This window comes from Solea solea, chromosome 2 (genome assembly GCF_958295425.1).
Source record: "Solea solea chromosome 2, fSolSol10.1, whole genome shotgun sequence".
Classification (NCBI taxonomy): Eukaryota; Metazoa; Chordata; class Actinopteri; order Pleuronectiformes; family Soleidae; genus Solea; species Solea solea.
The window spans coordinates 17,881,744-17,906,031 of NC_081135.1; the positions used below are offsets into that span (position 1 = coordinate 17,881,744).

Genomic DNA, 24,288 nt, shown 5'->3' on the forward strand with positions numbered 1-24,288 from the left:
TGATGACCTAATGATCACTGATTACTGTCCCTCTCTCTTGTGTCTCTGTCTGTCTCGTTGCAGAAACCACTTATGACGCAAGGCTCGTGAGGAGGAGACTGAGTCTTATGTGACCAAACCCTTTTTTTCATCAGTTTTTTCTGAGTTTGACGTTCCACTGAATAAATTGAGGTGTGTGTCACTTACATGTCAGAGATTGTCTCCTGGAGTGGGATTGCGTCAAACTCTATTAAATACTATGCCCTTTTGATATTAACAAACATAACATGGTATGTTGTTGTATTTATAGCATATGATTAAAGTGTTTGTTCAGGTTTTTTGAAGTGTGGTTGTATGTGATACTGACTTATTGTTAACAGTGGCTGCACTGTTATGCACGCTCTCAATGAAAGCATGGCTCCAATAGCAGGGCCTTAATGAAAACCTGATTTTAGCCCCTTAACTAAGGGCTCAACAAATAAAATCTCCACCTGCTTAAATCTACAATATGTAAAGGTTATCTTAGTTACTTCATCTCTTCTTTACACAACTGCAAACTTAAGTTTGTGCCGCTTTGCATATCGCTCACTCTCAGCACCATAGTCAACAGAGAAAATTAGCGATTTCACATCACATGACACCAGGAGTTGTTGATCTACTGCTGTCTGGATCGTTATTTTGTGACTTGAATGTTTCAAATCTTTTATTCAGATTAACCAATGTGACACAAACTTGCCAAATGAGGCAGCAATGGATCAACTGCTAAATTTCCTCTATGAAATGTATTCTCTAGTCAGAAAAGCAAGATGAAGCAGCAACATATTGCTGGCGTAAATGTAAGAGGGCATACTGTACATTTTAAGTAGCTAAAATCTCTTCTTTTTTTGCACTTCTCCGCTGGCAGCCATGCTATCATTGAACACAGTGCCTAACCTGAACTATCCCTTTACATGACATGCATTAACATTGCTAGGTTCATTCATCTTAGGGTATATACCTTTGATTTAAACTCATGTAAATTGTTGTGCTGCAAAGGTATTTACATTACATTTCTCACTATAATCTGCTATAATCGGCTTCTATGTGGCCCCTCTCAGCTTAGGGAGCCCAGGTTTTTGTGAGTCTCAAATCAAGGCAATCAGGCATTCATTATGTTAAATAAGAATACAGTGATATGTTTTGTTTTGTGGCATGATATCATTTTGATTTATAACAAGACTTTCAAAGAAACCTTTTTTTTTTACATCAGAATTATTACTGATTATTGTAGCGTATACTGAACTTGCATTGTTGTCACTTAAGTAAAATTGTTTTTCTCTTGTATTACAATAACACAATGTACAAAAGTAACTTCTGATCATTTTTCTTAGTATTCTCTCAATGAATCAACAGTAGTTGTCTCTCAGGTGCATATGAGGAAATGTCTAATTTTCTATTTTTCCTACATTTGTTTTACGCAATCATTTATAGTAGGTGTGTGTGTAGGTGACATACTGAAGGAAAGTGGTGAATGAGATGAGGATGACGTTGCTATCATGTACTTGAGGCTTGTCCTAGAATTAGCCGCCCATGTGTCGATTTAAAATCATTGTGTTTAACTTCACAGATAGTGACACTTATGGAGCTCAGAGAGAAACAACTCACTCTGAAGCCAACACTGAGCTGCTTAATCTAAACTACTGTTAAGTCCAGACCTCTCTTTCATTAAATTTCTAAATATAAATATGAAATAAATTGTTTTGTCTTTTAGTAGATTATGTACAAATGTATTTTTTAGCCTTTGATGTTACAGCTGCAACTTCAAAGAGCCAGCACGTCTCCGGGCAGTGCAACTGTTCTGCCTTCGTTCCTTCGTGTTGTAGCACATGTGCATTATCACACCATGTCCTTAATAAATCACTTGCCTGTTAAGATCGCATGACAACTGTGTTTCTGCTTGGAATCCACAGGGAAAGGTGTATTATTATGAGGTGGAATTAAGACCATGGAGGTTCCATTGGTCAGCGGTTCCCAAAATGTGGACTGTGGCCCCCTAGTGGTCCTTGAAGCTACTGCAGATGTTCCATTATGTGTATGCTCACAAGTCGAGGGATGAATTTTGTGTTGTTTGTGTCAGCCAGACAGCATCTCAACCTCGTTTGAGATTGAGTATGAGTCCGGAAAGCGTGTAGTCACCTCCTACTTCCAAGAGGTGTGACTTATGGACTTAGATTGAAATGCCTCTGTACACAAGTCGATAGATAAGCTTTAAAAATATATTATTTGTGCCGATTTCCAAAGGCAAACCCTGCTTTGCAAAGTGGATGACGTCATTAAAAGGTGACCAAAATGAATGAAACAATCCGTTAGCTTCTATATTAATATGGTGTATTGGAAACATTCAAGCTAATGTAATTACAATATTCTAATATATATATATATATATATATATATATATATATATATATATATAACAATTAGATCATTTGATTTTTAGATATTTTAATCCAGAAGTGAGTTGGGGCTGTTGAATAACAAATATTCATATTTGGCACTTGCCTGCTTTTCCGCTGACTATGATAAAAGTGCACATTTTACTTTGATGACATCAGCATATCAACACGGCCAGCAACCGTCTCCCCGCGCAGATGCAGGTAAAACTGTACACTGTGAACTTTGACTTCACCCATAGAAATAGCAAAGGTTCACTCTTCACCTCCTGTGGATTTCACTGAAGCTTGTCAAGTTCAGTTCTGTCCTCGCAGTAAGTAAATTTGCTCAATTTCCCGCAGTGATTTGGAGCTTCTTTGGGTTTTTCAGGGCAGTACAAGTACGATATGAATTCAAGATTAAGCTGCTCAATCTCCCGAGATTAAATATGAAAGAGCCTGCATTTTTTTTTTATCTAACCAGGTCATCATGCAGTGAGGTTGTGTGCAATTCTCTGCACTGTCCTGCTGTTGCTGGGTCCATCTCTGTGTCCCTCATTTGGAGAAGTCTCCATTAATATAAAAAGTAAGGAATACAAGAATACTAATGGTAACATTTTATGGAAGCAAATAAGCTTAAAATGTATTATTAACCAAACAAATAGTGCAGACCATATATATGACATCAAGTAACCATGACACACATAAATATCTATATTTAACCATTAAGTAATTAAACACATTATGATTTCATGTTACTCAAGTTTGTTGCCATTTTTATTCTTCTAAATGCCATTTTCTTCTTTTTTTGTAATTTTGTAAAATGTCTTTTTGGGGAAATGATGAATGATAAAAACTAATATTAAACATTGTAAGAACTAAATTGTCGTGGATTGAGTTTTAAACTAAATATGGATGCTAATTAGATTTCGTAATCAGAACTAACCTTTATCACATTTTGTAATTTACATACATTTGTAATTTCACAATGTCATATGTATTATTTTCAGTAATTCTGACGACCCCAAACTTAACTTACATTTTCCTATTTTTTTAAGCTGGAAGCAGAGGTGAAGGGACAAATTACAGTTTTCGCTCCTGCTATATATTTGTTATCATACAGAGCCTTTATTGTCATTGTACAATAGAATATAATTTTGATGTTCAACTTCTGTAAAACAGTGTAAAATCACACAAGAACACACTAAGAAATGAGACACTTACCATCCAATAGAAGACTAAGAAAATAAAATACTTTAAAATAGAAATGTGGTGTCTGTTCAGTTTTGCACTCAAAAATGAATGAATGTATATTAAATGTCATATTTGTGAAAATGGTGGCTTTTGATGCTCATCTACTGTTCAAGGCAGCAGCGAACAAGCTGTGACTGCACATACATTGTCAATGACATACTGTGGTATCGTCTTTTTACAGGGTTTAGTTACTTATTTATTTGAAGTACTGTGCTGGTTGGGTTTGATGATATCAAATTACAGATTTATCATCCGTGTTGTTCAGGTCCAAACATCGATGTTTCCTGGTATATGACCAGTGGGGTCAGACCATTGCGCAGATTTGGACAAAACTGAGAAGAAAAATAAGCATTTGGCTTTGGTCACAGCCAGAGTTTACAGATCAACAACTGATATTGACAGTAATGTTTGAATCATACATTAAAAACTCTATGGATGATACAAAGTATCTTGTGTTCTCATTCTCTCAATTATTTCTATTGTTTAGTTTGATGCAAAAAAACAACAACATAGTACTTTTATGAAGTCATAAATTCAAAATGACTAATGTGACTTTCTCACATGAAACCATGAAAACATGTCGACTTATGCGTAATAAGGCCTGGAAACACAAATATAATCAACTACATCAGTTATTCCCAGAGGCTGGCTTGGGAAAATAGGAGAGAGGAGGGTGGGAAATTTTGTTTTGGTCACCAAATACATTTTATTTTTTTTCTTTTACTTAAGATTTATGCGCATTTGTTTCAATTAACAAGCATAAAATTAAGCTGTGATTCATCTATCAAACATACATTACTGTATATCTTTTGGAAATCAAAATAATAGGAGATACAGAAATGGTAATTAGTCAGAAATGTTTTACTCATCATGTAGAAACACTGAAATTCATGAAAGAATGCTTCTTAATGGTGGACTCAAACGTGTGCATCACTTTAAAGCTTGAAGGTGGGTGGGTCTGATGCTAAGTGGCTATCAGAGGTTGTGGTGTTTTATTTGTAATTGGAACTCGGAATCAAAGTGCACTGCAGTCCAATCAACAACAAGGCATCTTGCCTGGTAGGGCAAAGTAAGAAAGAAGCCCAACAGATCACATGATGAGCAAGCGCGGATCCATTAAGTGCCCCCCCCCCCCCCCCAAAAAAGTCACACGACTGTGGTGTATGACGCAAAGTAGAATTTTGTAGTTTTATCATGGTGCCAACCCGAAGTTCCCTACTTCCTATGCAATGCAGACCCACTCAGGCTTTGGAGGTGGTGCAATTAACCCTGTTTAAGTCGATGTGCCATCAAAATTATGTTGAAGACATTATCTGAAGGTGGAAGTCCTTGTTTGTTTATGAGGAGGATGTTAATACTGAGGAAAGAAACATATTTTTCAGCCTTAACCTGGAGCCTTTCGTCCCTAAACCTAAGCACATTCATAACCAGGAAACAACCTCATTTCCTCATTCCCACCAAGAGTGCCAAAAGTGATTGAAACCACAACTGTGTACATGCAAAGCAAGTCTCGTCATTTTAATATTGAAACATGTATTGCAGTAGAGAGGTTCAAAGGCAACATATAATCCTGACAACTGAGCGGTGTAATAATCCCACAAAGACAAGCTCACGTTACCTGTTCTATTTCCTGGATCTCATCCTCTTAACGTTTCTTTTTTTTTTGCTCTGGCTCTATAGAAACTTTTTAAAATCAGCACTGTATCATCTACAAAAATGCTCACACTTGGAGTAGAGATGTTCTGATACCATTTTTTCCCTCCCGATACCGATTCCGATACTTGTGTGGGTATCGGCCGATACAGAGTACCGATACCGATACCAGTGTGTTTGACTCTGGTCCAAACACCGCAGCACTGGCAGAGCTTCATGTTTCCATGACGACTGACCGGGAAAGGACACGCGTGACATCATTTTTACATGACTCCAGATTGTTAAAATGAGTCTCTGAAGTAACGCTAAACTTTAAAAACAGAGGCATACATACGCAGGACACAGGTACGCTGGTTAGTTGTAGCGCTGCTCTTTTCGTTTAATAAACAGGCCGCTCCAGTTTGACTGTCGGCGCGGAACGGAACTGGTAAATACTGCCAAAACGCCGACATGATGAGCTAACGTTAGCTCCTTGTCTACAGGTGTCGGGTGATCAGTTCTTCTTCACACCTCTAAAACAGCGCAGTGCAAATTACGTGGTATCGGATCGGTGCATGGACTCCAATACTCGCCGATACCGATGCCCACATTTTCAGCAGTATCTGAAGCATTTCCGATACTGGTATCTGAATCGGAACAACTCTAACTTGGAGTCTGCATCCCGCGGAGACCCACTATTGTGAAAACATGAGAGAATATTTTGCAATATTTTGCAATAAGAAAGAGTCTGATTGCAGGGATGTTAAGTCACTTTGTATGGCAGTGTGAGCAAGCTAAATACATGCAGATTTAATATCAAGGCTGGAATCATTTCAATCCTGGTGTTATTGATGCACAGGGACTTATATTACAATTGTTGGTTGCTAAAGGGCTACTGGGAAATCAGGTGACCTCTGCATGGGGGATCTCCTGGGACCTTCCAAGGGATTTTGGGGGCCTCAGCAAAAAGAGACCTGGGGGGTCTAGATCAAACTTTCCTTTTGACTTGCTAAAGCAATGGCCATGGTCCAGATCCAGATGTCCAATACTGAGCTGGATCCAGGCATCATCATGTGACGACACATGTGACGACACTCAGCCAATCACATCAATTCCGATGAGCATTTTGCCGAGAGTCAGCCACACATAAAGACAACTAAGGGGAGGAAGAACAGACACATCAGTCAGAGAAAATAAAACCAGTTACTTCAGTTGGTGGGATCTTAAAAGAGAGTTTTAATTTCAGCTAAAAACAACAAAAACAACAACAACAACAACAAAAAAGGATTTTGGATCAAAATGGTGGATGACCAGAGGCTTTCTCAGCTTTTCATTTGATTTGTGAATTTTAAAAAACACTGATACAAACTGACAAATGATCTACCTGTCTGGGGTTTTATTCAAACAACAATAGCACACACAGTTAGGGCGTAACTCTGCAGCATGAAGAAGGAATGAAGGTGTTTCTGTGATGCAGATCCACGAGTTGTGTCTCCCTCCACTCTAACAGACCTTCCTGCTCTGCTCCGATACTCTCATGCACTCTGTGGGCTGAGACGCACCTCTGTTACCATACAAATCACATTCCCATCACAGTTGTATTCAGCAGGAAGAGGAAACATGATGTCAGAGTTCAGCGGATCGAGCAGTGAAAGAAAACTGGCACTATGTATTTTCAAACTTCCACTAAAGGTCAGATTGACGAGGATAAAGTACATTTGCTTTTCATATTGTTATGTGCTGCCCCCTACTGGTAGATTTAGGGCATCTCCGTGGAGCTGGAGCCATGTTGTGTTTGTTTCCATGACCAGATTTTCAGATTTGTAATCATGGATTGGATCAGAATTTGAAAGCTAAAACCTTTGATCCTCAGAAATTTGAATTACATATACTGTATTATTTTGTTCCTGACTTGATTTCAGGAACAAAATCAGGTCTTATTTATACAATTAGATTTTGCACCTGATTTTCTAAAACATTGATAAAATAATTTATAAATTCTATGCCTTGTTAAGTTTGTGTAGGTAAATTTCAAAAGAGTCACAAAAAAAAAACTAATTTGAACTTCCTGAAGCAGGCAGGAGTGGATCAACAACTTCTATGTGCTGTGATGTATATCAATGATTTTCTCATAAACAAACTTCTGTTTCCATCTAGAAAGGCCCAAATAATTGTAAAATAAAGGGGTAAACATGATCTTAAGATGTCGTAGACTTGTCCAGGTGTAGTTTCGGTGAGCCTTTTGGTAAGTGTCAAAAATGTCCCTTTAACTTACCTATAGCGAGCAGAAGCTCGCTGACTTGGTCCCCTGACATGGCTGATGTCTCTGTGAAGGATAACCCCCTGTCACTGGCTAGACTCTGTCCTTCCTGTGTGATGACAATGAAATTAGAAATGATAAAGTCAAATATCAGTGTCTATAGTGAACAGAGGCTGATTGTGATGAGGTGTTTTTCCTTGTGTGTACCTGCACTGAGACTTGCCTCTCCTCAGCCAGATCCCCCTTGTTGCCCACCAGCCACATGACAATAGTTCCTGGGATATAGTGTTTCTCAAGCTCTTTCATCCACATTTGAGCTCTGATAAATGTTTCCTACAGTGACACAAGCACAATTAAACTCAAGAGCAGCCAAGAGGAACTGAGGTGAATCATTAAGCCCCCCAGCATGCCTCTGTTCCTTTTACCCTTTTTGTGATATCATAGACCAGGATTGCAGCATGAGCTCCTCTGTAGTAAAGTGGCGTGACGCTGTGGTACCTTTCTTGTCCGGCCGTGTCCCATATCTCAAAGCGAAGAGTGACATCACTCAGATGCACCACACGGGTCAGGTAGGCACCTGGAGGGTCGAGATATAACATCTTCACTTGTAAATCTAGACAGTTCTCAATAGGGATGCCATGTCAGTATCAGCCAGTCTTGGCTTTAAAATTCATGATCAAATATCTACAAACAGGCCCTGTTTGCAGATCCCTTAATACACTGTGTGCACAATTATTAAGCAAGTGAGTATTTTGACCATATCATCATTTTTGGGCACATTTTCCAACTCCAAACTTGAATGTTTGTGTGGATTCAAGCATATTATCAAGGTGTGCCTAATTATTAGGCAGATTATTTTCCTCAAGCAAAATGGGCCAAAAAAGAAAAGTCAAAAATTAAAAAAAAAAGTCAGAAGAATGCAGCGCTCTTGTAATTGCTTAGATATTGGGCCGTGATCATAGAACCATCAAACGTTTTGATGGTCAACAGACACATGCTGACAGAAAAGACGCAAATTAACTGCCAAAGATTTGAGAAGAAAATGTAAATCTACCAGGTAACCATTATCGGATTCCAGCAATGCAATCTACCTGAAGTATGCAGAAGTACAAGGTGTAGAGTGCTCAGAAACATGGCCAAGGTAAGGAGGCCGAAACACAACCACCACTGAACAAGACTCATAAACTGAAACATCCAGACTGGGCCAAGAAATATCTGAAGGCAGATTTCTTCAAAGGTTTTATGGACAGATGAAATGAGAGTGACTCTTGACAGACCAGATGGATGAGCTCATGGCTGGATCACTAATGAACACAGAACTCTAGTTCAAGTCAGGCAACAGCAGGGTGGATGTGGGTACTGGCATGGGCTGCTATTATTAAGGATGAATTAGTTGGACCTTTTCGGGGAATAAAGATGGACTGAAAATCCCCTCCCAAACCTACTGCTAGTTTTTAGAAGATACTTTATTCAAGCAGTGGTCAGGAAAAAAGTTTCATTCAAGAAGGCCATGATTTTTATGCAGGACATTGCTCCGTCACATGCATCCAAGCACTCCGCTACGTGGCAAACCAGCAAAAGGCCTTAAAGATGACAGAATAACGATATAGCCCCCTTCATCATGTGACCTAAACCCTATTGAAAACTTGTAGGCCCTTCTTAAACGGTGATGGAAAACAGTACACCTCTCTGAACAGTGTCTGGGAGGCTATGGTTGCTGCTGTGCAACAGATCAAGAAACTGACAGACAGAAAGATTTGTACACCCTCACTGGAATTTATGTGCCCACCCAGTTCTTTCAGTTGACAAGGAATCGAGCAGTCATCATTAATGGAAAAAATTTCAAGTTTGATATTTTTACTACAGATTATATTTTGTATAAGGTATTGTATAAGGTCATTTAAAATATATATAATAAAAAATCTGGTTCCTTGAACACTCTTTTGTTTACTACATCATTCCATATGTGTTCCTTCATAGTTTGGATGTGTTCAGTATTAAACTACAATTTATAAAATAAAGAAATAAAGAAAAACCATTGAATGACAAGGTGTGTCCAAACTTTTGACTGGTACTTTTTTGTGCCTAATTAGTTAACACCTATTTTTGCTTTAATTTACAACACATTAACAATTAATGTTTATTCAGTTAGATAATTTAATTTATTATGCTCTTATTTTGACCTACTACCACAAACCGATACTGCCGTAAAGCACAGCTTATTGTAGTAAACTGTAGTAAATGAGCTATGTGGGCACCTGTCGGCATCGCTGCGCTCTAATTAAGTTATCAGAGCAGGACGCGAGCAACAATGTTGCTTAAGAGTAATTTAGGCATAAAAAACTTTATCTTTTCCTGTCAATTAGTTTGAGGTGACATACCTGATACCAAGGATTCTGCTTGACGACTTTTATTTTTTGTTCAATGTGGATTACAGTGTGAAAATAAATCGCTGCATTTTCTTTTACGTCGGCCTCGTTTCCTTCTTGGATTTTCTTTGGAGTTTATTTATTGTCTTACGAAAAGCACGAGTACAGAAACGTTATGTCCTGCAAGAGCGGCCAATAGGTTACCACTTCAGTCTGTATACAGCGCAGAAAATAAGTGTTGAACGCATCAACATCTTTCTCAGTAAATATATTTCCGATGGGGCTATTAGGATGAAATTTTCACCAGATTTCCACCTGCTGTATCTTCATAGTGTACAGACATAAGACTGGCATTTATCCTCTCCTGGCACAAAAACAAGATCAATCTCAAACCTACAGTTATTGTTCCAACGGATTAATGGATTTATGATATTTAACCACAGCTGTAACTGTCATGAACTCACATCCCACAGTCGACGATGGACTCCTAAACTCCTCCCTCCCAAATCGCAGAGCCAAACTCGACTTTCCCACACCAGAACTTCCCAGAAGGACCATCTTGACCCTGAGTGTCCGCAGGGGTCGCCTCAGAGTGTCACTGTGGAGTTGCACTCCACCTGGCACCTTTGGGAGACGCTCCCCCATTCAGAGACAGAGAGACAGAGTAGAAAAGTCCACAAGTCCTGATCCTGTAGGGTTTTATTTTTCCTGTTAAAAATCAGCCGTATACTGTTCAGAGTAACAAATGTGTCTTCTTTGTCGTTGCTTCTATTTCCTTCCTTAAAACCAAAGTCCAGCCTTAACTTGTAAAACGTCAACAACACAATCCCACTCACTGCAGAGTCATAAAACCATTCTCAGTTATCACACCTGGTGATTCCAACAATGAAGTCAGCATTTCCTGTTTGTGACACTTTGGAACATTTCTGACTGTCAGAAAGTTTGGTCTTGTCCTATCTGGGATGTTACTTCCCTCTCTATTCTGCAAGTTTAATTACATGTTATGTTAGTGTCGAAAGCAGAAGCTGATTATTTCGCATACACAAACATAAGCCATGTTCAAGTGATCAGTGGTTTGAACAACAGGACTTCCCTCTATTCTGCACACAGTCTGGATCTGACCTGTTTTCTTCCTGCTCTTAGCTCCTCTCATCACTTCTCAATCAACACAGGAGGGCGCCGTTTCATTTCTTACAAACTTTCTGTATGACTGATAATCAAGTATTGAAGCCTCACAGTCTACGATCATAAATCGGTCATGTGGTGCAATCAGTCATTGGTTCTTTATATATTTACATTTATGATATATATTTAAAAAGTTTCCCTACTATACACTACAGACCAAGCTATCTACTGCAGATTGAATTACCCCCTGCTCCATTCCTATACTTCTGTTACATTTATAAACTATCTTCTCCTCCAGTCTAGTCACTCCTCATGTCTTCTTATTCTGTTTTAAGTGTAATTACACAGTGAGTGAAAAACAACAACAAAGTCTTTGTATGTACACTCATGCTTGGCCAATAAAGCTGATTCTGATTCTGGAAGGTCCAAAAGTGCACATATGGGACAAGGCAGTTTACAGTAATTATTGCGATATAATTTTCTTTTCAATACATAATAATACAATGTCTTTGCATTAACTCATTATATCATAGTATTGTATTTTTTTAATTTCAAGGGTTTTATCCCAATTCTATTTTCATTATTGTTATTACTATTATTGCTGGACTTTTTGTAATACTATTATCTGGACACCCTCAATTTCGTTGCACCTACACCATATAATAAAGGCTATGCTATTCTATTCTATTCTATTCAATATTGTCTTTTATACATATGCTTTTATTTGTTTTACAATTTAAAAGTACATATCCATGTTTGTATTTTATCTTTTTGTAAATGAGATTATTTAATATCTGTTAATGTACGGGCTCCATGCTGCTTAATGTGCTCTTATTTTGTTTTGCAATTCAAGGTCAGTCAGTCATCATCTACCGCTTTATCCTCCACCAGAGGGTAAAGCGGGGGGTGCTGTGCCAATCTCATCTCAATCTACATCGGGCGATAGGCGGGGTACACCCTGGACAGTTCGCCAGTCCATTGCAGGGCCACACACAGATAGAGACAAACAACCATTCACTCTCACACTCACTCCTATGGTCAATTTAGAGTGTCCAATTTACCTAATCCCCACATTGCATGTTTTTGGACTGTGGGAGGAAGCCGGAGAACCCGGAGAGAACCCACGCACACACGGGGAGAACATGCAAACTCCATGCAGAAAGGCCCTTGTTCCAACTGGGGCTCGAACCCGGGTCTTCTCGCTGCAAGGCGAGAGTGCTAACCACTACACCACCGTGTGGCCGCAATTCAAGGTATGTTGTTTATTTTTTGTTTTGAGTGTATTTAGCAATCCTTTGTGTCTGGAATTCATGTCAAATGCCTAATAATAGTCAGTCAGTCAGTCATCATCTACCGCTTTATCCTCAACCAGAGGGTCGCGGGGGGTGCTGTGCCAATCTCAGCTACATCGGGCGATAGGCGGGGTACACCCTGGACAGTTCGCCAGTCCATCGCAGGGCCACACACAGATAGAGACAAACAACCATTCACTCTCACACTCACTCCTATGGTCAATTTGGAGTGTCCAATGAACCTATCCCCACATTGCATGTTTTTGGACTGTGGGAGGAAGCCGGAGTACCCGGAGAGAACCCACGCACACACGGGGAGAACATGCAAACTCCATGCAGAAAGGCCCTTGTTCCAACCGGGGCTCGAACCCGGGCCTTCTCGCTGCAAGGCGAGAGTGCTAACCACTACACCACCGTGTGCCGCAATTCAAGGTATGTTGTTTATTTTTGTTTTGAGTGTATTTAGCAATCCTTTGTGTCTGGAATTCATGTCAAATGCCTAATAATAGTACCAATTGTTATTATCATTAATATTGATAATAATAAAAATAGCACTGTTGTTGTTATCATAGCCAGTCCACATAACAATTGATATGACATCACACAAAGATATAAAAACAGCCTCTTTAGTCTATGATACAAGATTTAAAAATACCTACTGAGGTCACCATAAACTCTCCCCTGCCACTCATGACACACTGCACTGCACTGTGACATCAAGATTATGGGATGTACAGTACATTGTGATTGACTCATTCAGAACTGAGACTGTCTCTTTAAGAAACACAAGCTCTCTCACTGCTCATCAGTAAAAATAGCAGAGGGAGTGTGAGAGAAAGCCAGAGTCCATGTCTGTGGCTGCAGCTGTGGTTTCTGCCTGAAACTGATCCCTCAACAAGTCCCCATCCAGAGGTTGGTGCTGCGTTCAAGGAACCTGCGTAAATCTCATCAGGGAGACTCGGATTCACCATCACTTATGTGGTGGGTCATGTAAATTAACGCAATCGTCCAGCAATTGGCGTGCAGCAATTTTGTGTAATAGTGACACACTAAAGATTAGACACAAATATGGACCATATTGGGCCTCAGTTTTCACCGCACACACCACACATAATTGAACACATACATCAATTACTGATGGATGCACAATATTGTTGCTGTCAACTACAGAGCTCAATTAGTTTCTTCTGCAGTAAAATTAACATATTTTATTTACATGTTTTATTTACATCAGCCTATACCGATATTGTGCCAATAATATTGTACATCCCTAAGAGTACCATTAAATCATTTGCCAAAAATATTGAGCTATTGAGAATGGAATTTTCCCACACAGCCAAATTAAGTGTGACCTGTCATTATGCCACATTTGTATGTGTTTATTGCGGAAGGTGTATATTATCAATATCATTATCAACATAGTAGTTATTATTGTATTGTGTAGCACTATGTTGTTGGTACTAAAACAACAACAACAACAAACAAACACGAGAGCTTGTGGAGGGTCATGGTCGACGCGAATTGCGTTTCACGGAACACGATATATCCCACACGACATGAAGGCAACATGATTGGGTATTTGCTCAGAAGTTCGTGCGACAGGTACGAGTTCGATGAAGTCCGTCGTACTGTGAAGCTGCTCCTCACACCGCAGCATTAGAAGCGACACATTTATAAAATATTTTAACTGTAGTTTGCTTACAGTTAGTGTCTTTATTGTCAAAGCCGGGGTTTATGTTGTTCCCACAGAGTGCGTGGTACACTTGCGACGCTGTTTAGAGTGAAGCTGCAGTGGGGGCGCTAGCTTAAAGAGAGACGCACGTGCTGACTTTACTTCACTTCCACTCGCTTCACTTCACGTTTCGAGTCCGCACTGTGACGGTCTTCACAGGAAGGAGTGTTGAAACGGATGTGTGACAATGAGCCGCGTTGAGCAGTGGCTGCTCTCACTCCTCCGCCTTTAACTTGACATTTTAGGGACACACACCATTCTGTGTTGGACTGTTCGGTGCTGCTGCCGCACCGCAGGAGTGAAGGTAAACTTAACACGACTCAGTGGATAGGATTCGAGGCTGTGTGGCGAGGAAACATGGGGACGCAGGGCACAGGACGTAAACGGTCCACGAAGAAGGATAAGTCGACGGCGGAGGACGATGCCCTGAATCTCATAGCGAGAGAGGTGAGTGGAGCAGTTTGATTTGAGTGAAGAAGGAGTCCGTGAAGTGGTCTTCCTCCTCATGACCCACTCACCTACATACTGTTGTTTGTTTTTGTGTCGCCAATAGCAATGGGAAGATATCGCGACTAATAACACTCAACACAATAAGTTAGTCATGGTGAATTTGGTAAAAATGTGAACAAAGTTTTTATTTTACTTGAGTGACGTGAAAATGATGTGTAACTCACTAACATACAGTCCTGGTTATTTATTCTAAGTGCCACAAGGGGGCGCTGCATCCTTCTGTTCTTCATTATTTATTATGTCTTAATGGTTATTAAAAAAGAAATATAAATATCCTGACAAACATGCCTTCATACCATTACAGTATTTAAAAGAAAATATGAATTAGTTCATCTTTTACCTTCAATCTGTAGGATTATAGGAGTTCACAAATATGGCAAACCCTTTGTATGAGAGAAAGTCTGCTTAAAGTCTGGACATCAGTCCATCTATGATAAAATCAATGACACATATTAAATAATGAAAGATTGGTTGTATGATAGATAGTTCATTGTGTGTGTGCAATGTATGAATAGTGTATCAGGTTATTGCTATGCACATAAATGACATCTTTATTATGCATATTTTCTTAATGTTCTGGACAAAACAACTAATTGATTAATGGATAAAACCATATATTTATTGATGATGTTGATGAAACTAATCTTAAATTGCAGCCCTAACCATCTTTGCTGACCCTGTTCTACACTATGCTCCCTATTCTTTAGTTTGACTTCCTACCATCCAGACAACTGCTGATCTGTTTCCTGTTGTTACAAATTTGTAAAGACTTGAAACATGCTTAATATGCAATAGGCAAACTATTTTTAAATGTTGCCTGGTAACATAGTTGCACCAAAGGTGTGTTTTATTTTTTTAACCACCTGAGAGTGTTTGTCGAGGATTTATTCAACAAGCAGCAGGAGGAGGAAAAACATTTCTGTGTCAAATCCATGTTACAATAAGACAATAATCACAGGCTACAATTATTTTCCTTAGGCAACAGTTTATAGTTTTTAACTGATATGAGACAAGAGGGCAATAATTCAGTCATGATTAATTTGTGTGTGTGTGTGTGTGTGTTCTCCAGTTCGCTCCCATAGTCCAAAAACATGCAGAGGTTAATCTGACATTCTAAAGTGACCATAGTTGTGAGTGTGACAGTAGTTGTGTCTCATTATATGTTGGCCTTGCGATTGACTGGTCACCTGTCTCGGGTGTAACCCACCTTTTGCCTATGTCAGTTGATATTGCCTCCAATGTTGAGGATAAAGTGGTAGACAATAGATGGATGATTATGGCCTCATCAGCCAGCTCTTTGGTAAAATATGAAGATAAAGCACTTAAATAGACCATTTAGAATGTGGGAATACCACACTAATATGAACTGCAGTGTAGAATAAATAAATAATTTATTCAGCAAATTAAATTAAGTTTTATTTCAGGTTTTGATATATAGATGCACTGGTGTAATGCAGTTGCAGCATGACCCACAGCAGACGAAAGTGGTTGACTGGTCTTTGGGATAATGAGCCTTTCATGTACTAACCTGTGTGTGAACTGTTTGGCTGCCCCACATTAACACATGTCAGGACTCAGCAGCAGTTGCACTCTAACAGTGTTTCTAACAGGTGGTGAAGTCATGTTTACACTTGTTCCCCATTTCTAATCTCTTCAGGAGTCTGCTGGAGGATGAACTATAATGCTTAGTTAGTGTGTATCCAGGACTTAAGTCTCTCTGTTTGATGTGTGATACACAAGTGTTGGCACAAGTGTAGAGCTGCACCATATTGGAAACAAACTCACACCCTGTTCCTCACTCATTTTCAAGTTGTCATCTGCCAGCACAGCAGTGTTAGGAGCTGCTCTTCTTGTGAAAATGAAACTGATCTGATGAAACTGTCTTTTGTCAATGTTATTATTGTGCCTCAGTTTGATCTTGGTGAACACTGAACATGATTTAACATTTGTATGCTGCATTCTTCATCTCAAAACATGCTCCATCAACTCTTATCAGACCTGACTAAGGGAGCGTGTATGTGTATACAGAAGCAGCACATAGGTGGGTGGGGACAAGAAGTATTTATCCCACCAAATCAAACTGGTGACAGACTGGGTTTTTTAAGATGTAGAATTCTCTTCCGACACTTTTCGGGGGTGCTTCTTTGTGTTTTCAGTCGGGCTCAATCCTGTTTGCAGTCGTCTCACTTTACTAGACTGTTGCCTCTGTCTGTTTAAAAATAAATAACTTCCTGTTGGCAGAGCGGGAACACTGTCGGGTGACATAAGATCGAAAATGCACACAAAGTGCTGCGGAGCTGATAGACTTAATTGGCATCGTGTGAACTTATTTGACAACGTTTTGGATGCAGTGCGGCATTTGTTTATCTTTTAAAGTTACACACTACTATTTAAAATTGTGTTGTATCTGAAAAAAACTCTGTTTGAGTTTTGTTTGATTAAAGCACCACAAGTTTTTGTCTAATTAAACTTCACTTAAATGTAACGATTATAGTATTTCTTGGTACAATTGTTGTCGGATAATCACGATATTCTGATTATCACGATTATCAAGCGTTATTTATTTCACAAGACTATGAATGTGTAACATCACATGAACGCTGCTTATAGGTCTTAAAGTTTCTTTCATTTATATATTTTGATGCCAACAAAACAATGTAGCAAATACACTACACTATTATATAGGCAACAATTATTAATCCCCCAGGGGTTTAAATTATTTAAGTCATAAATTGTCATCTGTACCAAATGTTTAAGTTTATCTATTTGCACGTGGCCAGATATAAAACGTATCTATTATTGTGGTTTGTTTATTTCATGTTTAAATTACAATGGCACAAATAAATTTGTAATAAATGAAACGGACATAACATTTCGTATAACGTAACGTTAAGTGAATGCCGTTTAACCCTGAAAGCCGAACATGCATCATACATTATTAATTGCAAATGACACGCTTACATTTAATCTCCTTCCAATTAAATGTTTGTTGAACATCAACGTAATTTAACCCAGTTGATGTGCGTTTACCTTTACTCGTGTTTCCTCCTTTCACAGCAATTTTTGTGGCATGATTTGCATGCTGGTGCGCAGTCATCCACAATGACACCATGGTCATTTTTTTTTTGAAGCTGAAAAACTCCCACATGGCTGATTTGATTCGCTTTCTTGGAGGGAATAACTCTTCATCTGCCATACTTTAACAATCGGGAACAGTTCTATTCTGCAAATTGCATGGAACACAAACAAAAACAGAAGCGGTAACACGTAGTTGTTGTGTAACTTTGTTTTCATTCCGTTTGAGTTGCGCTGAACTACCTATATGGTTCCGGGCTTCGGTCATAATCTTTTCAGACGGTATTGAAGAATTGTTACGATTAATATACTGTAGCGCTTAATACCACAATTAATTGTGAAATCAAGTAATCATGTTATCCCTACTTTCACTACATCTAACACACACACACACACACACACACACACACACACACACACGTTTTGACCTATAACACATCAACTCTGCTCCTGACATACCTGCTGTATACACTGTCTCACTGTTTCAGAGGCAGTAACATGGAGACATGGCTGCATTTTTATCTGGACAGACTGAATCTGAAACCTTTAAAAACAGTGACACAGTTAGTCGCATTTGGTTTGGATTTATCAGTTGCAATTCGACCATAAACTGTGAACAAAATCCACTTTCAACTCTTAATTTCAGTATCACATCATCCTCTGTCTCATAATAGAACATTATAAATGAAGATTGATGATATATTGTGACACCCGTGTATCTACACTTTTGCCCATACATGAAATACAAAATAATGATCAACATTTTAGTGTAATCTCAAAGTAGAGAATCAACAAGGCAAAAAAAAAAACAATTAGGGAGCAATATTGTGTTTTGTGGATATTTGATTCATATTTGTCACATACTGAACAATGAATATTGGATGGGATTGATTTTGTGTGGATCCTACTGCCTGATATTGTTATTATGAGATGGTGAATGCAAATGACTGCACCTTCATAACTATAACTATTGCTCTGTTACAGGGCAAGTTTGTTGAGCATTGTTCAGTTGGGGGGAAGTTTGTTCTAACCCAACCAGGATGTGTCAGTAAATTTGCATATCACTTCTAACTGACATACATATGCTCACCAGACATGGTAACAGTGTGAAACTCTCTCTGAATGCAGTCTGCTCTTCGCTGCTTGACTGATTGTATGTGGTGTGGTGGTGTTTCTGAGGTTGCACTTTCCTGCTGCTGCTGCTGCTGCTGGAAGTCGTGACTTGTCTAGTCTATTTGTGGTGGCAGGAATGTCACCGGGCTGTAGCAGCAGCAGCAGCAGATACAACAGCCAAACAGCAGGTTCCCTTTGACCGAGGCCTCTTTGTCTGTTTCAAGACCCGGGTCACCACTCAGACAGCTTAACAGTGATCACTGCCAGTTTTTTTCTTCTGTCACATCTGCACAACGAAGAGAAAGTCTGTACCTTTAAGTGGTAGAGGGGTCAGGTTCTCCAATGGCAGTTCACTGACAGGAAAGCATGGCAGCCTTGATGAGTTGGCCCATTCTGAAAAAGAGTGTTAAAAATAGATGCTCCTGAAAGATCAGCTGTTGCTGCTCCCCTGTTTAGATTGGGTCAGTGGGTGGGGGAAGGGGATGGAGGAGAGGTGTGAGAGATGTTACTCAACAGCTGGTCACCCTGGTGGCATGAAAATGGAAAATCTGCATGGACGTAATCAACACTGTTTCAGTGTGTTAGGCATTTCAGTGTAGTGCACATACCTGGCGATGTTTGTAGTGTGACTTTCTACATGAGCTGTGAAAGTTGTGGTTCATCATGGTACCTTTCTCCACTCCCCTTAGGATCAGAAGGCACAGAGGAACTGATCAGACTTTTAACCAAAACTGTTTACTGCAAAGTACTAAGTAGACCACACATGAAGAAACACTGTAGCCACTTAATACTAGAGCAGTGGTGATTTTATCACATGGTCCAGTTATGAGAGATTCATTTGGACTGTAGTGTGGTGGGGTGGATTACTGCAAATCAATGTCATTACTCCTCATTGGATTGAAATGTCAAAAAAATTGACTGTGTAAAGACTCTCATTACTTACAGGACAACAATGACTGTAGTTGGTTCAATTGTTAATATTTGAAGGTTCATTTGATTGTAAATCCGTTAACAATTACAGTTTCTTGAATGCATCTCCTTAGCTGTATCCAGCATGCACTGTTTGTTGTTTTTTCTTGGAGAGAATTGAAGTGGAATTAAGAAGTAAAGAATTTCCCTCTGACAAAATCATGTCTGATGTAGAAGTATAATTTAAAGTCTAGGTTCAGGTTGAGTGCTAACACTTTTTTCTTCCTTTTTAAAGGGGACATATTATGCAAAATCAACTTTTTAATCATTTTAATACTTACATTTGGGACTCTGGAGGCCCTACCAGTCGCCAAAGTGTGAAATACGAAGACTCAGTCATGTTTTCGTGGTCCCACTTAGTGTAAGTATAGGAGATAAAACACGCGATGTTGAATTCTCTGTGCATTTGGACAACACAATGGGCATTTCACCGGAAATGTTGCCACCCTAGCAGGAAGTTTAATTCGAGAGCTCCACCTTAGCTCCACCTTGTCCCTATAAAATGCGAGAGTGCAGGCGAGGGAGGGAGAGCGGTATTATGTCAATGCTTAGGGACAAGTGTGCTGTTTGTGGCTGCACAGTGGAGCACAGTGTTTTACACACACTTCCAGCCTCAGAGGATTTGCGTGTCCAGTGGATACATTTTATGTATAAATAAAATGTGCCAGATAAAGTCAGCAAATGTGTTTTTGTGTGTTCGCACTACTTTACATCAGACTGTTTTGTGAACCTTGGTCAGTACAATTCTGGACTGACCAGAAGATTAATAATAAAAAACGGTGCTATTACATTCCCACTGCTGTGGAGAACACGGGAGTAGCATGCTAGTTACTGAAACAAATCTAGAGTTTTATAAGCAGTGAGTTACACAAACAGCGGTCGCCATATTTAGTAAGCGACCATATTTAACCGACATACAAACACACACATTTTTAGGAAAAGGTCAAATAGAGCTCATAACTGACCATTCTGACAAGTGCTGTTGCAGTCTACATACTACAACTTCTTCCATAGCTTCCTCTTGTTCAGGGTCGGACTCTGGTTCAAACATATATGGTTGAACCGCAAAGTTTCCTCCACCAGCCATGTTCCTCCCACGGTTCATGTTTAACTGTTGTCATGGTAGCGCAAGCATGCTGGCGTCGACACACCCCCTGGAAGAAGTGGGCGTGTGTTAACCTGTGTCTCATTTGCATGTTAATGGACCAGGCACAAAACCGAGCTATGGTGCTTCATCCTTATGGTATATTGACCAAAGCATGTCACAGACATGTTCATTAGGACAGCAGGGAACTAGTTTAACTTGGAGAAATAGGGTATAATATGTCCCCTTTAAAGATTCTGGTGAAGTTGGTTTGTCAAATCTGAAAGAGTCCACTTTTTATCCACATGCATCTGCCATTTTAGTAGTCTTTTAACACGTTTTTGTTGGATATTCGATCAACCCACCGTATATTCGTTTGTAGTAGCATGTTTGCTTGAAATGTTGTGCAAATAATGGTAAATCGGTACTCATCGGTATAAATTATGAATTAGCATCCCTAGTTTGGAGCAGATAAATGAGGCTAGACCTTTGGTTCCATACATCATCTGTACAACATCAGCCAGATTTTGGGTTTAGTGAGTTTTTGTATATATAAACAGCTGCAAATTAATCAGATTAGTTCTAAATCTGATTGCTAATACATTATCAGGGTGTTCCTTAGGGATGCAGCAATATTCGGTATTTTAGCGAACCGTTTAATACGCCCTGGTCCGTTCACACAACAGCAAACAACTTTATTTCGGTACGTTTCGGTCCGTCACAAAACTTAAGCCGTGCATCACGTGCTATTAGATCCACTCAGGAGCAGACATGAGAGCAGTGCTGCTCAGTGCCATGCTTTGGTCATGCCGCCTTCAGAGCCAATCTGAACGTTGCTGAATTTCCCCGGAGCCAATCACCGCTCCACATGCAAATGCTGAGCGCTGCCGGAACATTGCAGAAACAATGGCGAGTGAACGAGACTCCAAAAAAAGAAAATTTGAAGAGGCACCGTCTTCGTTTAAGTACGAAGACGCCCAGACACACACACAAGGACGTTGACAGCCTTGTCATGTTCACTTTTGATTGTATTTGTAGTTGTACTGTTAAGTACTTTCTGTGAGTGGGTTAAAATGTTGTCTATTTTTATTGGATAGTACTAAACTTTATATTTATATTTTATTTGTGTGGTTTTATGTTTGCTGTTTAATTTGATCTAATAGTGCACTATTGCTTAAACAAAGTTTGTGGTTTGATTATATCTGTGCTTTTAATTATCTTTACAATGCAACATTGAGTAATTTCTTTATTAAGATATTGAAACCGTAACGTTACCGTGGCCAAAAAAACATGATGCATACCGAACCGTGGGAAAACTGTACTGTTGCATCCCTAGTGTTCCTCCTCTTTCGCTTTCCACATGGTTTCTTGACTTGTCGACAACCAGCTCCTGCACAAACATGATTTGTCAAACTAAAAAAAAGAATCCAGAAGGTTTTTCATCCCAAACTCTTGTTCCTCCCCTACAGATTTTGCATATTCAAACACAGAATCTGTTTATATTTGCTTATGTTTACATGCAGTCCCTAACCACCTGCGTCAAGAGAGACACTATTTTTAAACCAGTTTAAAATGCTTTACTCTTGCCCAACCCCTAGTTACAGTCCTGGAATTTGGCCCAAGGCAAACTTAAAATTTCTTGTTGTGATGATCCAGTGTCAGTTTGTATTACAGTCTTAAGAAAACACCCAGATGTGTCGCAGTGTAAATCAAGAGTGAGCACATACTTGGCCTGTTGAGGTTGTTAAATTTAACTGGACAAATATTGACGAGTAGCGAGTTGTGTTTCAAAATGTTTGTCATTGGTTGGGAAGTTATTGACGGTGAGGTGAGTAGAGCCGGTGGAAATGCGCCATTAGTAGTGACAAACGTATTTAATGAGACCCAGTGTAAAGCCCGTATGAAATGGGGCAGCTGTCAAAATCGTTCCATTCAACTCAGTTAGATGGACAGATGGATGTGTCTATAATGTGTTCAGGATTTGCATGTCAACAGTGAAACTTATAATTGAAATACATGAACTGAGATCAGGCCACAAATACAACACACATGTAATTTCACAAATGTAATCTGCACAAGATGATGATGCATCAGCCTCCTCTGTCCAGAGCGTCTCATCAGGTCCCACATAATAGTCTGTTTTGTGTGGTGAGTTTCAAGAAAACAGTCAAAACGGGGATTAAATTACCAGGTTGCTTTGCTGTGTGGCTTTAAGAAGCTCACTGAAGCGTTGAAGAGGACTGAGTATTTAGAGAGGATTAGTCTGGGGCTTGACGGCAAGGAAGGGGAAGCCCACCACACAATCCGCGTCTCATTCTTCAAGTTATCCAGGAAACGAGGCAGCAAGGCCTTGTCCCTCATGCAGCCACAGCTAAGTTAATCTTTAATGCTGTGTTGAAGTAATACGCATTTGCACGGTGAAAGGAAATGAGTCAAATCATCACAAAGTAAATAGTGAATGTTTTAATTTCACTCTGACTAATCTCAGTTTCACATGGATGTTTGAATCAAGGTGAATGAAGCAGGATTAGACTTAACCAGACAGACATTTTCCAGCATTATGCCATGAAGTGTTTAAATGAGCATGAGTTGACTGAACAATCACTTGTGCATTTCCTCAGATACACAAACTGCTGCCTTTAGTTCTGCATGACTTGCCAGTCTCATGTCTCCTTAAAAGGAAGTGGAGGCTCAGTGTGTGTAATGACTTCCTCTTGATGACATCATCACAAGCACAGCCCATGCAGATTGTTATCACAAACTCCTTCCTGTTTATTTGCCACAGCTGGGTTTTCCTCCAAATCTTAGTTGACAGTGGCGTGTGGGGATCTGAATGCTGGCATTATAGTCAGTTTCCCTGAGGCTGCTGATGCACTCCTGACATTTAAGGGCAAATTAGGTTGTCAAAGTCAAAAGGATGATCAAAGTAAAATGGTCAAACACTAGTTCAAACTATATATCTAACTGTGCTGCTGTGGCACCTGAAACAGCAATTCGGAACACTTGTCACTTCTCTAGATTTAACGATATACTGGATTCCCAGGATTCCTTGAAATCCTTGAAGGTTTGTGAATTTGAAAACAAAATTCAATGCCCTTCAAAGTTTTTTTTAAAATTGCCCCAAATAGACATGACTCATGAAAGTGCTTGAATTTTTCTTGCTTTTTTTTTGGAATTCAGTCGCGGACCGGATTGGCCATGTGGGCCGCCAGTCGATGATACATGGTATATGTAGACTAGCCCTACGCAGAACAAATGTCAAGTCTTAATTACTTTCCATGATTCCATGCAGAACAATTAACATTAAGGAAGAGAGGAGACTAACAAAGACTTGTTTGCCCAAGATCCCAAGGACAATCACTTGACCAGATGCAGAGTGTGCTGCAAATAAACAAAAGTGGATGCCATGGGCAAAGGAGTTCTTACAAGTTGTCCTCCCATCTTAAACTGTGTCAGCACATTTGGTCCTTCAATTTGAGGGAACTG

General features: G+C 39.5%; 3 protein-coding genes across 16 annotated transcripts in view; 2 read left to right on the forward strand and 1 right to left on the reverse strand.

The window, feature by feature from the left end:
- Positions 1-1,897, forward strand: part of LOC131455406 (melanophilin-like) — a 44,838-nt gene extending 42,941 nt beyond the window's left edge. Inside the window, exon 15 of the mRNA XM_058623012.1 lies at positions 64-1,897. Coding sequence (XP_058478995.1) covers positions 64-90 — 27 coding nt within the window. The 3' untranslated portion in view covers positions 91-1,897. The remainder of the gene's footprint in view (positions 1-63) is intronic.
- Positions 1,898-6,489: 4,592 nt separating this feature from the next.
- On the reverse strand, positions 6,490-10,874 carry LOC131453709 (ras-related protein Rab-5B-like). Its single transcript, XM_058622492.1, has 5 exons — positions 10,367-10,874; positions 7,959-8,110; positions 7,741-7,866; positions 7,549-7,642; positions 6,490-6,824 (listed from the first exon to the last, which is right to left on the reverse strand). Exons 1-5 carry the CDS (start codon positions 10,545-10,547, stop codon positions 6,697-6,699), a joined length of 681 nt encoding a protein of 226 aa, XP_058478475.1. The 5' UTR covers positions 10,548-10,874; the 3' UTR covers positions 6,490-6,696.
- Positions 10,875-13,902: 3,028 nt separating this feature from the next.
- lrrfip1a (leucine rich repeat (in FLII) interacting protein 1a) overlaps positions 13,903-24,288 on the forward strand; it is a 57,384-nt gene continuing 46,998 nt past the window's right edge. For all 14 annotated transcript variants that reach the window (XM_058622158.1, XM_058622159.1, XM_058622144.1 and 11 more), the window contains exon 1: positions 13,903-14,498. In XM_058622158.1, the coding sequence (XP_058478141.1) occupies positions 14,409-14,498 (90 nt within the window). In that variant the 5' untranslated portion in view covers positions 13,903-14,408. The remainder of the gene's footprint in view (positions 14,499-24,288) is intronic.

What these genes read in the sequence shown, in the direction of transcription:
- LOC131453709 (XM_058622492.1), bottom strand. Translation starts at nt 10,547, where the DNA reads ATGGGGGAGCGTCTCCCAAAGGTGCCAGGTGGAGTGCAACTCCACAGT. An exon ending in AGAGGCAAGTCTCAGTGCAG is followed by an intron (nt 7,643 to 7,740) that starts GTACACACAAGG and finishes GTCATCACACAG; the next exon opens with GAAGGACAGAGTCTAGCCAG. An exon ending in CGAGCTTCTGCTCGCTATAG is followed by an intron (nt 6,825 to 7,548) that starts GTAAGTTAAAGG and finishes GGTGCGTCTCAG; the next exon opens with CCCACAGAGTGCATGAGAGT.